The sequence below is a fragment of the Oncorhynchus nerka genome, linkage group LG26 (assembly GCF_034236695.1).
Source record: "Oncorhynchus nerka isolate Pitt River linkage group LG26, Oner_Uvic_2.0, whole genome shotgun sequence".
NCBI classification, from domain to species: domain Eukaryota; kingdom Metazoa; phylum Chordata; class Actinopteri; order Salmoniformes; family Salmonidae; genus Oncorhynchus; species Oncorhynchus nerka.
The window spans coordinates 36,481,762-36,494,555 of NC_088421.1; the positions used below are offsets into that span (position 1 = coordinate 36,481,762).

At 42.6% G+C, this 12,794-nt stretch overlaps 1 protein-coding gene across 1 annotated transcript in view; it reads right to left on the reverse strand.

Moving 5' to 3' along the window:
• crebbpb (CREB binding protein b) overlaps positions 1-12,511 on the reverse strand; it is an 82,634-nt gene extending 70,123 nt beyond the window's left edge. The window contains 1 exon segment of the mRNA XM_065010585.1: positions 11,653-12,511. Coding sequence (XP_064866657.1) covers positions 11,653-11,740 — 88 coding nt within the window. The 5' untranslated portion in view covers positions 11,741-12,511.
• Positions 12,512-12,794: the final 283 nt, after the last annotated feature.

The window sequence follows — 12,794 nt, forward strand, 5'->3', positions numbered from 1 at the left end:
GGGGCCAGGAAACTCCTTCCTCTAGCTCCTGACAGCCAACTCAGGCAGCGGAGGGGAAGGGAGAAAAAGACATAGATCGTGGCACTAATGGGACTGATTAGATTTAAAAGGTTCAGACTACACGCAGCCGGGAGAATTTAGCATGCAGAAACCACCACTGCCGCCTCAGCAGCAGCGTATGCCTGAATGGCCAATTAGCTGCTGGCGGCGCAGCATTCAGCATCGGTCAAAGGGGACGGAGGAAAGTGAGTCTCCAAGCCTAGGTAAGACCTCTCCTTCACACACAGGCGTACACACACATACATGCTTCTCTCCCAAAGGTTACCAGGCAAGGGGGATAAACACTGCAGTTAGTGACGTGTGTTACCAATACCTCAACCATACACAGCTCTTAGCTAGCCTAGCTCAGAGAGTAAACAGTGGGCCAAGACTTTTAAGAAAAATATATAATAAACTTTTGCCTAATATAAAATTATATTTGTTCATTTTTTTTGCACCAAATTCAAAAGGCAGGACATCCATATTCAAGTTTAAGACTAATGCAAATAAAAAACCACCTGATTTGACCAATTTGACCAGCATTCAACACCATAGTGTCCTTCAAGTGCATAAGCTTGAGGCCCTGGGTCTCAAACCCACCCTGTGTAATTGAGTCCTGAACTTGACAGGCCGCCCCAAGGTGGCGAAAGTAGGAAACCACATCTCCACTCCGGTGATCCTCAACAATGGGGCCCCACAAGGGTGCGTGCTCAGTCCCCTCCTGTACTCCCTGTTCACCCATGACTGCGTGGCCATGCACGCCTCAAACTCAATCATCAAGTTTCTTGACGACACAACAGTAGTGGGCTTGATCAACAACGACGAGACAGCCTACAAGGAGGTGGTGAGGGCACTCAGTGTGGTGCCAGGAAAATAACCTCTCATTCAACGTCAACAAAAGGAGATGATCATGGACTTCAGGAAACAGCAGAGGGAGTACTCCCCATCCACATCAATCAGTGGAGAAGGTGGAAAGTTAAGTTCCTCTGCGTACACATCACGGACAAACTGAAATGGTCCACCCACATAGTGTGGTGAAGGCGGTGCAACAGAGCCTCTTCAACCTCATGAGGCTGAAGAAATTTGGCTTGGCACCTAAAAACCTCAAACTTTTACAGATGCACAATCGAGAGCATCCTGTCGGGCTGCATCACCGCCTGGTACGGCAACTGCCCTCAACCGCAAGGCTCTCCAGAGGGTGGTGGGGTTCACACAACGCATCACCGGGGGAAACTACCTGCCCTCCAGGACACCTACAGCACCCGATGTCACAGGAAGGCCAAAAAGATCATCAAGGACAACAACCACCCGAGCCACTTCCCGTTCACCCCACTACCATCCAGAAGGAGAGATCAGTACAGGTGCATCAAAGCTGGGACCCGAGAGACTGAAAAACAGCATCTCTCAAGGCCATCAGACAGCTAAACAGCAATCACTAACTCAGAGGCTGCTGCCTACATACACTCGAATCATTGGCCACTTTAATAAATGGATCACGAGTCACTTTAAATAATTCCACTTTAACTTATAATGGATGGGGGGCAGTATTGAGTAGCTTGGGTGCGTAAGGTGCCCAGAGTAAACTGCCTGCTACTCAGGCCCAGAAGCTAAGATATGCATATTATATGTAGATTTGGATAGAAAACACTGAAGTTTCTAAAACTGTTTGATTGGTGTCTGTGAGTATAACATAACTCATATGGCAGGCAAAAACCTGAGAAACAATCCAACCAGGAAGTGGGAAATCTGAGGTTTGTAGGTTAAGTATTTGCCTATCCAACTTAGTGGAAATATGGTATGATTGGCACTTCCCAAGGCTTCCACTAGTTGTCAACAGTCTTTAGAACCTTGTTTCAGGCTTCTACTGTGTTTGAGTCAGGTGTCTGGCAGAATACCATGAGCTCAGTATCGCACGCGCCCATGAGAGTTAGCTGCGTTCCTTTTCATTTCTAAAGACAAAGGAATTGTCCAGTTGGAATATTATTGAAGATTTATGTTAAAAACATCTTAAAGATTGATTCTATACATCGTTTGACATGTTTCTACGAACTGTAATTTTTTTGTCTGGACTAAGTGTGCCTGCAACCTCGTGAATTTGGATTTGTGAAATAAATGCTTAAACAAAAGGAGGTATTTGGACATAAATGGACTTTATCGAACAAAACAAACATTTATTGTGGAACTGGGATTCCTGGGAGTGCATTCTGATGATCATCAAAGGTAAGTGAATATTTATAAGGCTATTTCTGACTTCTGTTGACTCCACAACATGACGGGTATCTGTATGGCTTGTTTTGGTGTCTGAGCGCTGTACTCAGATTATTGCATGGTGTGCTTTTTCCGTAAAGCTTTTTTGAAATCTGACACAGCGAATGCATTAAGGAGAAGTATATCTTTAATTCCATGTATAACGATTGTATTTTCATCAACATCTATGATGAGTATTTCTGTAAATTGATGTGGGTGTCGGCAAAATCACCAGATGTTTTGGAAGCAAAACATTACTGAACATAACCTGCCAATGTAAACAGATTTTTGGATATAAATATGAACTTTATCGAACAAAACATACATGTATTGTGTAACATGAAGTCCTATGAGTGTCATCTGATGAAGATCAAAGGCTAGTGATTCATTTTCTCTATTTCTGCTTTTTGTGACTCCTTTCTTTGGCTGGAAAAATGGCTGTGTTTTTCTGTGACTAGGTGCTGACCTCAGATAATCGCAATGTATGCTTTCGCCGTAAAGCCTTTTTGAAATCGGACACTGTGGTGGGATTAATAACAAGTTTCTTTAAAATGGTGTATAATACTTGTATGTTTGAGGAATTTTAATTATGAGAATTTGGCGCCCTGCACTTTCACTGGCTGTTGTCATATCGCTGGCCTGCTACTCGGGCCCAGAAGATATGATATGCATACAACTGGTAGATTTAGATAGAAAACACTAAAGTTTCCAAAACTGTTAAAATAGTGTCTGGGAGTAAAGTATAACAGAACTGATTTGGCAGGTGAAAACCTCAAAAATGAATTCAGGAAGTTATTTTCGTTTTGTAGTTTTCTATTCAATGCCATTACAGTATCCATTGGCTTAGGACTCAAATTGCAGTTCCTATGCCTTCCACTAGATGACAAGTCTTTAGAAATTGTTTCAGGCTTGTATTCTGATAAATTAGGGAGTAAGACCAGTCTGAATGAGTGGACCCTGATGTGTCAGAGCTTTATCATGCGCAATCCCGAGAGTGCATTTCTTGTTTACCTTTTATATTGACGACGTTATTGTCCGGTTGAAATATTATAGATCATTTAGGCTAAAAACAACCTGAGGATTGAAAATAAACATCGTTTGACATGTTTCTATGAACTTTACGGATACAATTTGGATTTTTTGTCTGCCTGTTTTGACTGCGTTTGAGCCTGTGGATTACTGAAGAAAACAAACAAAACGGAGGTTTTTGGATATAAAGAGACTATCGAACAAAAGGAACATTTATTGAATAAATGAATGTCTTCTGAGTGCAACCATATGAAGATCAAAGGTAAGGGATTAATTGTATCTCTATTTCTGAGTTTTCTTACTCTTCTGCTTGGCTGGTTACTGTTTGTAATGATTTGTCTACTGGGCTATGCTCTCAAATAATCGTAAGGTATGCTTTCGCCGTAAAGCATTTTTTAAATCTGACACCGTGGTTGGATTCACAAGATGTTCATCTTTAAACCGATGTAAAATATGTTTTGTTTTCTGAATTTTTATAATGAGTATTTCTGTATTTGAATTTGGCGCTCTGCAATCTCACTGGATGTTGACGAGGTAGCGTCCCACATACCCTAGCGAGGTTAACACTCACATCAAACCCGGGTGCTCTGAAGGGCTGGGGGGAGAGCAAAGCGTGCGTTTGCGGTCTACCACAGTAATAATGGGCCTCGGGCCTCCCGGGTGGCGCTGTGGTTAAGGGCGCTGTACTGCAGCGCCAGCTGTGCCATCAGAGTCCCTGGGTTCGCGCCCAGGCTCTGTCGTAACCGGCCGCGACCGGGAGGTCCGTGGGGCGACGCACAATTGGCCTAGCATTGTCCGGGTTAGGGAGGGCTTGGTTGGTGGGGATGTCCTTGTCTCACCGCGCACCAGCGACTCCTGTGGCGGGCCGGGCGCAGTGCGCGCTAACCAAGGTTGACAGGTGCACGGTGTACCCTCCGACACATTGGTGCGGCTGGCTTCCGGGTTGGATGCGCGCTGTGTTAAGAAGCAGTACGGCTGGTTGGGTATTGGAGGACGCATGACTTTCAACCTTCGTCTCTCCCGAGCCCGTACGGGAGTTGTAGCGATGAGACAAGATAGTAGCTACTACAACAATTGGATACCACGAAATTGGGGAGAAAAAGGGGTAACATTTTTAAAAGTAATAATGGGCCTCAAAAACATGACTTGAGCCAGCCAAACCCATGACAACACACACTATGCGTTTATGCAGTGAATCCATTTACTTTAGGCCAGTGGTTCTCAATCCTGGTCCTGAGGAACCCATAGGGATGCACATTTCTTTGTTTTTGCCCTAGCACGACTCACCTGATTCAAATCATCAACTCACCATCAGGCTTTGATGATTTGAAATTAGGTGTGTAGTGAGAGGGTAACAACAATAATGTGCATCCCTATGGGTCCCCAGGACCAGGATTGAGAACCACTGCTATAGGTTAAATTGGGACATTCAAAATTGAGAGAAAGGTGTATGGTTTAATTTGTGGTTAAGCAGGGAAAAGCGATTCAGCATTGATAGTTTTCTAAACAAATAAAGATCCAGAGTGTTGGACACAGTCTAGCTAGATAGGTTTTGACTTCCTGATGAGAGTTCTAGCCTGTCAAAAACACCAAGGCAACACCCATCACAAATTCACACATCCATTCATACAGGTTGTCTATTCATCTTCAACACTTCCAAGAGAGAGCAGTCTCCTACTCTCTCCTCATAACCCTCCCTCCCAGCATACTTTTTTTCCAGGGCTGAGTGGGAGCGAGAAGGAGTGAGTGGGAGTGAGGAGAGGAATCTGCTCTTTTCACAGGTCTGCTTGAGGAATTTCTGGGAATTGGGCTTTTTCAAGTCAAACAAAACCCTATTTTGTCTCCGCTGCCATCTGCAATCTGTGGCTCTAAATCTTTTCAGTGTACTCAGGACCCCGTGCCACTTCACAACTTCAAAGGAAAGCAGGTCTGTGGCACACTATGCCATGTATCGCTGAGAAGTTGGTGAGTGAGTGTAGTGCTGGGCTATCAGAGGATTTGTGTGTGTGGTTGTGTCAGCTGGGCAGTTCATTAGAGGGGTGCGTGTGTGTAAGATACCCAACTTGTAATACCCAACTTGGCCTAGTTTGAGATGTTTGCATTTTTCCCCCAACGTTTGATAGTGGTGGAGAATTTACAGTTGCACAATGGAAACATTCATTCACTACCGACTGCACAATGAACCTCGAACGCAATTCACTACAACAACTCTACAATGGATGTACACATGGCATTGCTATATACAATACAGAGATAAAAACAAAGCGCCCTCACTAAAGTCAGAGAGCACTCAGGTTAAGGCACATTATTTAAAGTGCATTTTACAGCGACAAGATAATCTGATAGCACTGAAGGTTATAGATTGCCCTCTGAACTTTGCAGCCCTCCCGTAGACTCCCGGCCTCCATTTAGGCTACTCTCTAGTCTTGGCTTTGACATCAGACACCAGCAGCTGGTTCTGAGGCAGTCAGCCACGCCCCTGGGAACAACTCAACATGTAGCAGGGGTTTAAAGCAGACTTCTCTTCCAGGCAGGCGTGGGTATCCTAACCACGTTTCATCGGAGCTACCGGACAATACAATGGAACATTAACTTTTCGGGGTTGTGAGTGTGACAATAATTTATTTAGGAGCCACCAAATCAATAAAACAATGTTCTATAAACTGCTTGACCCAGGAAGCCCCCCAAACCCACCATTTGGGGACACACTGGTGTAAGTAAGTCCTGATTGGGGTTAACACCACCACATAGGGTCAATTCAACTTATCAGGATATAATTTAGCCAAGTGTAGTACAGGCAACCACACTCTCCACACATTTCAGGACATATGTGCAGCATAGGGGGGTGTGTGTGGTAGTGCTGAGAGATTAACCAAAATGTTGGTTATTTTTTTCATTTTTTAACTAATTGACCAACATCGGTTACATTTCTGGGGTTTTCTGTGAGCTCGATGTGCAGTTTCTGCAGAGATAAATCAGATCAAGCCTGAACTGTGCAATGTAATAGAGTTGAAGTTTTCAACAGGTAGTACTGAGTGATTACTGCTTTTTGACATCGGTCGGCATACTTTTATTTATATAAATAAATAAGTCCCATGATGGTAGTGAGTACCCATTAAATATTTACCATAATTTAGTCACATTAATTTAAAATATTTCAGTTGTCTAGATTACTTTTTTTGTTTTTTTGATTACTTTATTATTTAATTCCAAAATCATCTCTATAGAGCTGCTGCCTATGCTGACTGTCAAAATCACTATTTTAGTAGTTCTTCAAAGTAAATCAGGCATACTTTTATGACTGCTAAATACCATCTATCAATCCCGTCGATCATGCATGTTCAGGTAGATATAACTTGTGAAGCAACAGATGCTCTCTATATCACCTCACCATTGCGCATTCTTCTCTCTCTTCCATAGCAGGCGTAAAACACAGACCGGACAAGTAGATGCGCAATGGATTATGGCCATTGTAGTTAATTAGAAAATTTTATGCACTAAACAACATAGAATATTGGCCTATTGGAAACTACAACTCCCTACTACATAACACAGTTCAGGCTTGATCTGATTTATTTCTAGAGGAACTGTGCAATGTGCGAAATTAGTTCACAAAAAAAACAGAACTAAATGGAATTAAAATACTACTTGAACACATGTCGGTCAATTAGTTGTTTAAAAACGGAAGATTTTTTTTTTGCTCAGCACTACCAACAGGACAGGCAGCAGCATTAACAGCAGCTGTATAGAGATGAGATGACTTGGAATGAAATAATAAAGTCATCAAATAAACAAATCTAATATAGACAACTGAAATATTGTAAAGTAATGGTAATAAATGGTGGTTAATAGGTGATAATCAGTAATGGGCAGTTACCACCATCATGGGACTTCTATGAAAAAATATATTCTGTGTTACAGCAGTCAACCAACATAATATAGTGAATTTATGAGGTTGGTCGCCCGAGATTTATTTAACAGAGCAGTAGCAAAAAAAACACCTGTCTGATTCGCATTGAGTGGACTGATCCATTGTGGAGGCTGTGGGGATGGCACAGTCCATTTCAAGACATGTGCTACTGAAATGGTATACGATTATATTAAGTCAGAACAGTAGTGCAACATTATTGCGCTCTCTCCCACGTTGGAGATATAATAATCGCTGTCCGCGGTTCTGAAACACATCAGCGTGCTGCCGAATTGGCACAATCACCAAGACCATGTTGCTATGTGCAAAATAGCAAAGTTAAACAGCATATTGGAAATGAGAAAACAGGTCTTGCCTTGTCTAAGAAAAGTGAGGAGCGGAAACCAACTTAAAATAGGCCTATAATGAGGGCCTCCCGGGTGGCACATTGGTCTAAGGCACTGCATCGCAGTACTAGCTGTCCCACCAGAGATTCTGGGTTCGAGTCCAGGCTCTGTCGCAGCCAGCCGTGACCGGGGGGCCCATGGGGCGATGCACAATTGGCACAGCGTCATCCGGGTTAGAGAGGGTTTGGCCGGTAGGGATATCCTTGTCTCATCGCGCTCTAGTGACTCCTGTGGCGGGCCGGGCGCAGTGACCATGCTGACCAGGTCGCCAGGTGTACGGTGATTCTTCCGACACGTTGGTGCGGCTGGCTTCTGGGTTGGATGGGCATTGTGTCAAGAAGCAGTGCGGTTGGGTTTCGGAGGACGCACGGCTCTCGACCTTCGCCTCTCCCGAGTCCGTATGGGAGTTGCACCGACAAGACTAACTACTACCAATTGGATACCACGATATATATATATATATTTTTTAAATGTCAATATTTTTTTAAATGTATCTGGTAAAAATAGGCCTATAAATATAGGATCTGATTTTTTATATATATATATATATATATATATAAATAAATCAGATCCTGCTTTTTTTGCCTGTTTGAGTGTTTGTTAAATAGCCTACTAATTCTGGGAGCATCAAGCCTGATGCAACCGCAACATGTCAGATAACAATTTCACAAATGTGGCTGTTTTTAATATTTGATATGCTGTAATAAAGACTTTATTTTAGCTTTAAGTTAAGAACAGCCTCTCTGGTATTTTTTACAATGTTCCAAATTGTCAAAAAAGTTAACCCTCCCTTTTCTTGATCTCATTAATAATAATCATTATAATAAGTAATGGCATTATCATTAGTAGGCTTAGTACAGCAGCCTTGTATAACCACCATTGAGCTATAGGCCTAACATTCTGACCAAACAGGATGCGCCCCATCGCGCACGCATTGATTTTGTTCACCGGACCAGAAGATAACAGGTTAAAACATAAAACTAACTGAACCAATTATATTAATTTGTGGACAGGTCGAAAAGCATTGAACATTTATGGCAATTTAGCTAGCTAGCTAGCTTCAATACTTATAGGCAACTGCATCAATCATTAATTCGTACAAGTCATTCATGATTTGAAATGCAATCAAGCATTTTAGTTGTAAAATAAAATATATCAAACATTGAATAATTTGCATAAATGCTAAATAAACTTTCATTTTGGAAATTGCATTCACGTTTTGTCTTTGCTGAAATTAAGGCTTTCCAAAAAAGCTAAACGTTACAGACTCTCTGGTACGCGTATAATTTATTTTGTGTTATTTATTTTTTTGACTATTTGGAACAATGATTTTGTCATCTAACAGCAGCTGTTTGGCACACACAATATGCACAGTGCTTGCCCCTTACCTAATTTTTCTTCATCTCCAGTATTTTCCACAACTAGTCACATTTATTCCACAAATCTGACTTTTTCCTCCCAAGTAACCAGTAAGCATTACCCCGTTTTGAGTTTGTCATGTCCTCAGCATCCATCTCTCTCTCAATCGTGTTACGGTGTTCCGAGTTTGTTATAACCAATTAATTGATGTGATAATGATAAGCTATAGGTCAGGCCCTATTGGTCAAGTGCATGCGATGAATAAATATGTCTTGTAAAGAGAACAAGGGGTTGAGGGAATGTTTTTACTAAACAAATGAGGGATTTCGGTAACATAACTTTTCAGTCAGAAATCGCTGTAATTGTGTTGCAGCTTCTGCAACACGGACAGCGCAATAAACATGTTCTGTGGTGGTCGCTGCAGCAGGGAGGAGAGAAACAACCGGTACTGGTCACACAGTCACTCACTGTCATTTTTCTTTAACACAGAGCAGCAAGCCTGAGCCCGGCCTGGCAGAAGCAAATCAATTGCGGTCGGACTCCCTCTAGTTATTTGTTGTCTTAATTATTTCATCAAACAGTGCGCTTAAATCATAAGACAAGCTCAGTGCATATCATGGATTTGATTCAAACACATAGGATGTTTTATCATTTCAATCAATTTGTCGAAAGAACAGGTGACTATTGTCAACAAAGATTTTGACAGGGACTGCCCTAGTTGTTTTATTTTGTATTACAGCATATAACCCACATAATGCATAGTCAAAGAAATAATGGAAACCCCAAAAAGTTTTAAAAATGTAATAATTTAACCGAACCCGACATTAAAAAGCACTGATCACTTAGCTATTGTGCGGAGGCAGGGAGTGGTGCAGCTGCCACAGCAACATCATAGAATGTTAAGCATAAAATATGACTGGTTGTTAAATACCCATGTTAAACGATATGTTGGCTGGCTGCGGCTAGCGATAGGAGGCCAGGAGCCAGGGGAAGTTGTGCAGGTTCAAATCACATCAAATTGTATTGGTCACATACACGTTATTGCGGGTGTAGCGAAATGCTTGCGCTTCTAGCTCCGAGAGTGCAGTAACATCTAATAAGAAATATCTAACAATTTATCAACATTTATCCAATAGACATATCTAAGTAAGGAATGGAATTAATAATATATACATATATGGATGAGCAATATCAGAGCGGCATGGACTAAAATACAGTAGAATAGTATAGAATACAGTATATACATAAGAGATAAGTAATGCCAGATAGGTAAACAAAGGCACCAGTGTTCCATTTATTAAAGTGGCCAGTAATTTCTGGTCTATGTCTATAGGCAGCAGCCTCTAATGTGCTAGTGATTGGTGTTCAGCAGTATGATGGCCTTGAGATAGCTGGGACCGAGATACTGAAAAACAGCTTTGACGCACCTGTACTGACCTCGCCTTCTGGATGTAAGCGGGGTGAACAGACATTGGCTCGGGTGGTTGTTGTCCTTAATGATCTTTTTGGCCTTCCTGTGACATCGGGTGCTGTAGGTGTCCTGGAGGGCAGATGCTGTACCGGGCGGTGATGCAGCCCAACAGAATGCTCCCAATTGTGCATCTGTAAAAGTTGAGGGTTTTAGGTGCCAAACCAAATTTCTTCAGCCCGAGGTTGAAGAGGCTCGGTTGCGCCTTCTTCACCACACTGTCTGTGTGGGTAGTCCATTTCAGTTTGTCAGTGATGTGTACGCCAAGGAACATGAAGCTTTCCACCTTCTCCACTGCGGTCCCATCAATGTGGATAGGGGGGGTGCACCATCTGTTGTTTCCCGAGTGTTTGGGTGGGTACAGTGTGGTGGTAGACCCTGAGGTTAGGTTTAGGCTTAATGTTCTCTCTCTGATAAAAACCAACCAAGGCAGCGCTGTGGTAGACTATTGTTATTGTCTGGGAGGCTAGGTTTATGAGCACAGGAGACCTGTCCATAAACTTCACTGCAGGGCCCCTATTCAAGGGCAGCGTCCAAGAAATTGCTATCGGTTTCACTCTATATGAGCATTTCTATAACTTACCTTCAAGTTCACGTTGACACTTCTGTTGTCTGTGCTCATACAATTGTCCTATACCGGTAGGTTAACAAGTGTCTATCAGTGTTGAAATTAACCAGGTTCAACAGGTTGCACTTTTCTTTTGAACAGACGCGGCGGCTATATCACAAGTATCGTCTGCGTTCGGACCGCTGCTCCAACTCACTCCACCACAATGACATTATCCGGAACATAGGGGTGACAAGTTTTTAGAGGCGTAGCTAGTAAACGGAGAAGGAGCGACAGACACATCAGCACATGGTGCAATACCAACACCGCCAGTAGACTGACTTTACTACCAAGGCATATGGGCAAGTCGAGAAGAGAGCAGCGGGGGGATTGGCTACTAGAGACGGGTGACTGTAGATTCAGTGACAGTCGGGTGTGACAATTTAATACCACGAGCAACTAGACTGCAAAGCTCGAGAGCTGACATATGAAAGTTCCAAGTGAGGAACATTGTGCACGAGCGAAAGCAGTCAACACCAGACAAACCATAAAAGTACAGTTTTCATTATCACTAAAATAACTAATGCACTGTTAGCATTTTTTTTTTATCAATAGACTGACGACCAAATAGGCCCTACTTGGTGCTTACCTGGACCATCTGACGCTGAAAGCGCAGGTGAATTGAGTTTCGGTCGCTTTGCGTTGGGAGGTCCGACGTCCAGCAAATTCTCAGCCATTCTGATCGGTAAGAATGATCACTAAATAATGATGCAAAATGAAATTCGACTCCTTCCAGCTAGATTTTTTTTATGGCAACAATCTTCTTTCTTACTCACACCCCACGTATGGGGTATTTAACCAACTAGCTGGCAAGATAGAAAAATGCTTGCACTAGTCAGCCGAGTAGAATGTTTCAAAATAAAGGCAACAGCGCCACGCTTCGCCGCTGACAATCACCCCATGATAATCCAACACCCAACACCCACATAATTATCGTTAATAATTATGGCCAAAAAATATTTCGGTTCACGAAAAATAAATTAAAATAGTAGCAAAAAAAAGTATATAGTGTGGATTCAAGTCCCTTTCTCCATAAATCCCTAGATGGGCATCTTTAAATAAGCGCCTTTTCCCGGTCCAAATGAACAGCCTTAAATTCAATTTTCGCCTCCAATAAAGACAAGAAATTTCCAAAAATATTTTGTATGCGCCGATGTATTTTTCTCGATACTGTCTCTCGATAAATGCATCGTCTCGGAACGGAGATACGGAGAAGCGGCGCTCTCTGAAGGGGAAATCAAATATACGAGGGGCTCTCTAGACGACAAAAACTGATCCAATCCTCGTTTTTTCTCAACAATTCTCTCCGAAGGAATAAAGACTTCGATTTTCTGCAGAATAAAGCCGTTTGAGCACGGTCTAAATGGCTCGTTTCGGTCTAAAAAATAATGCTCTCCCAAAATCCTGATTCTGAGCCGCGTCAAGATGGCGGCTGTTGATTCCTCCGATACAAAAAGTTTTTTTCTTTCTAGCTCGACTGTGGGGGGGAGGGGCTGTGCAATCACGCCCTACGCAAACCTATGCCCTGCCGTGCGTCATGTGGACGTACATCAACAAGCCTCTAGGGGTGGAATAACCCAAAAAATTAAGTAGCTGTCAAAGCACTTTCTAACCTAAAGTGTTACAGAACAATGTACAAGTGAGCAGTTATTGTGCAGCCCCCCATATACATTGTGTATTATGCGTCAACAAGTCACCAACCCTCATAAGACCATTTTGGGGCACTTCACC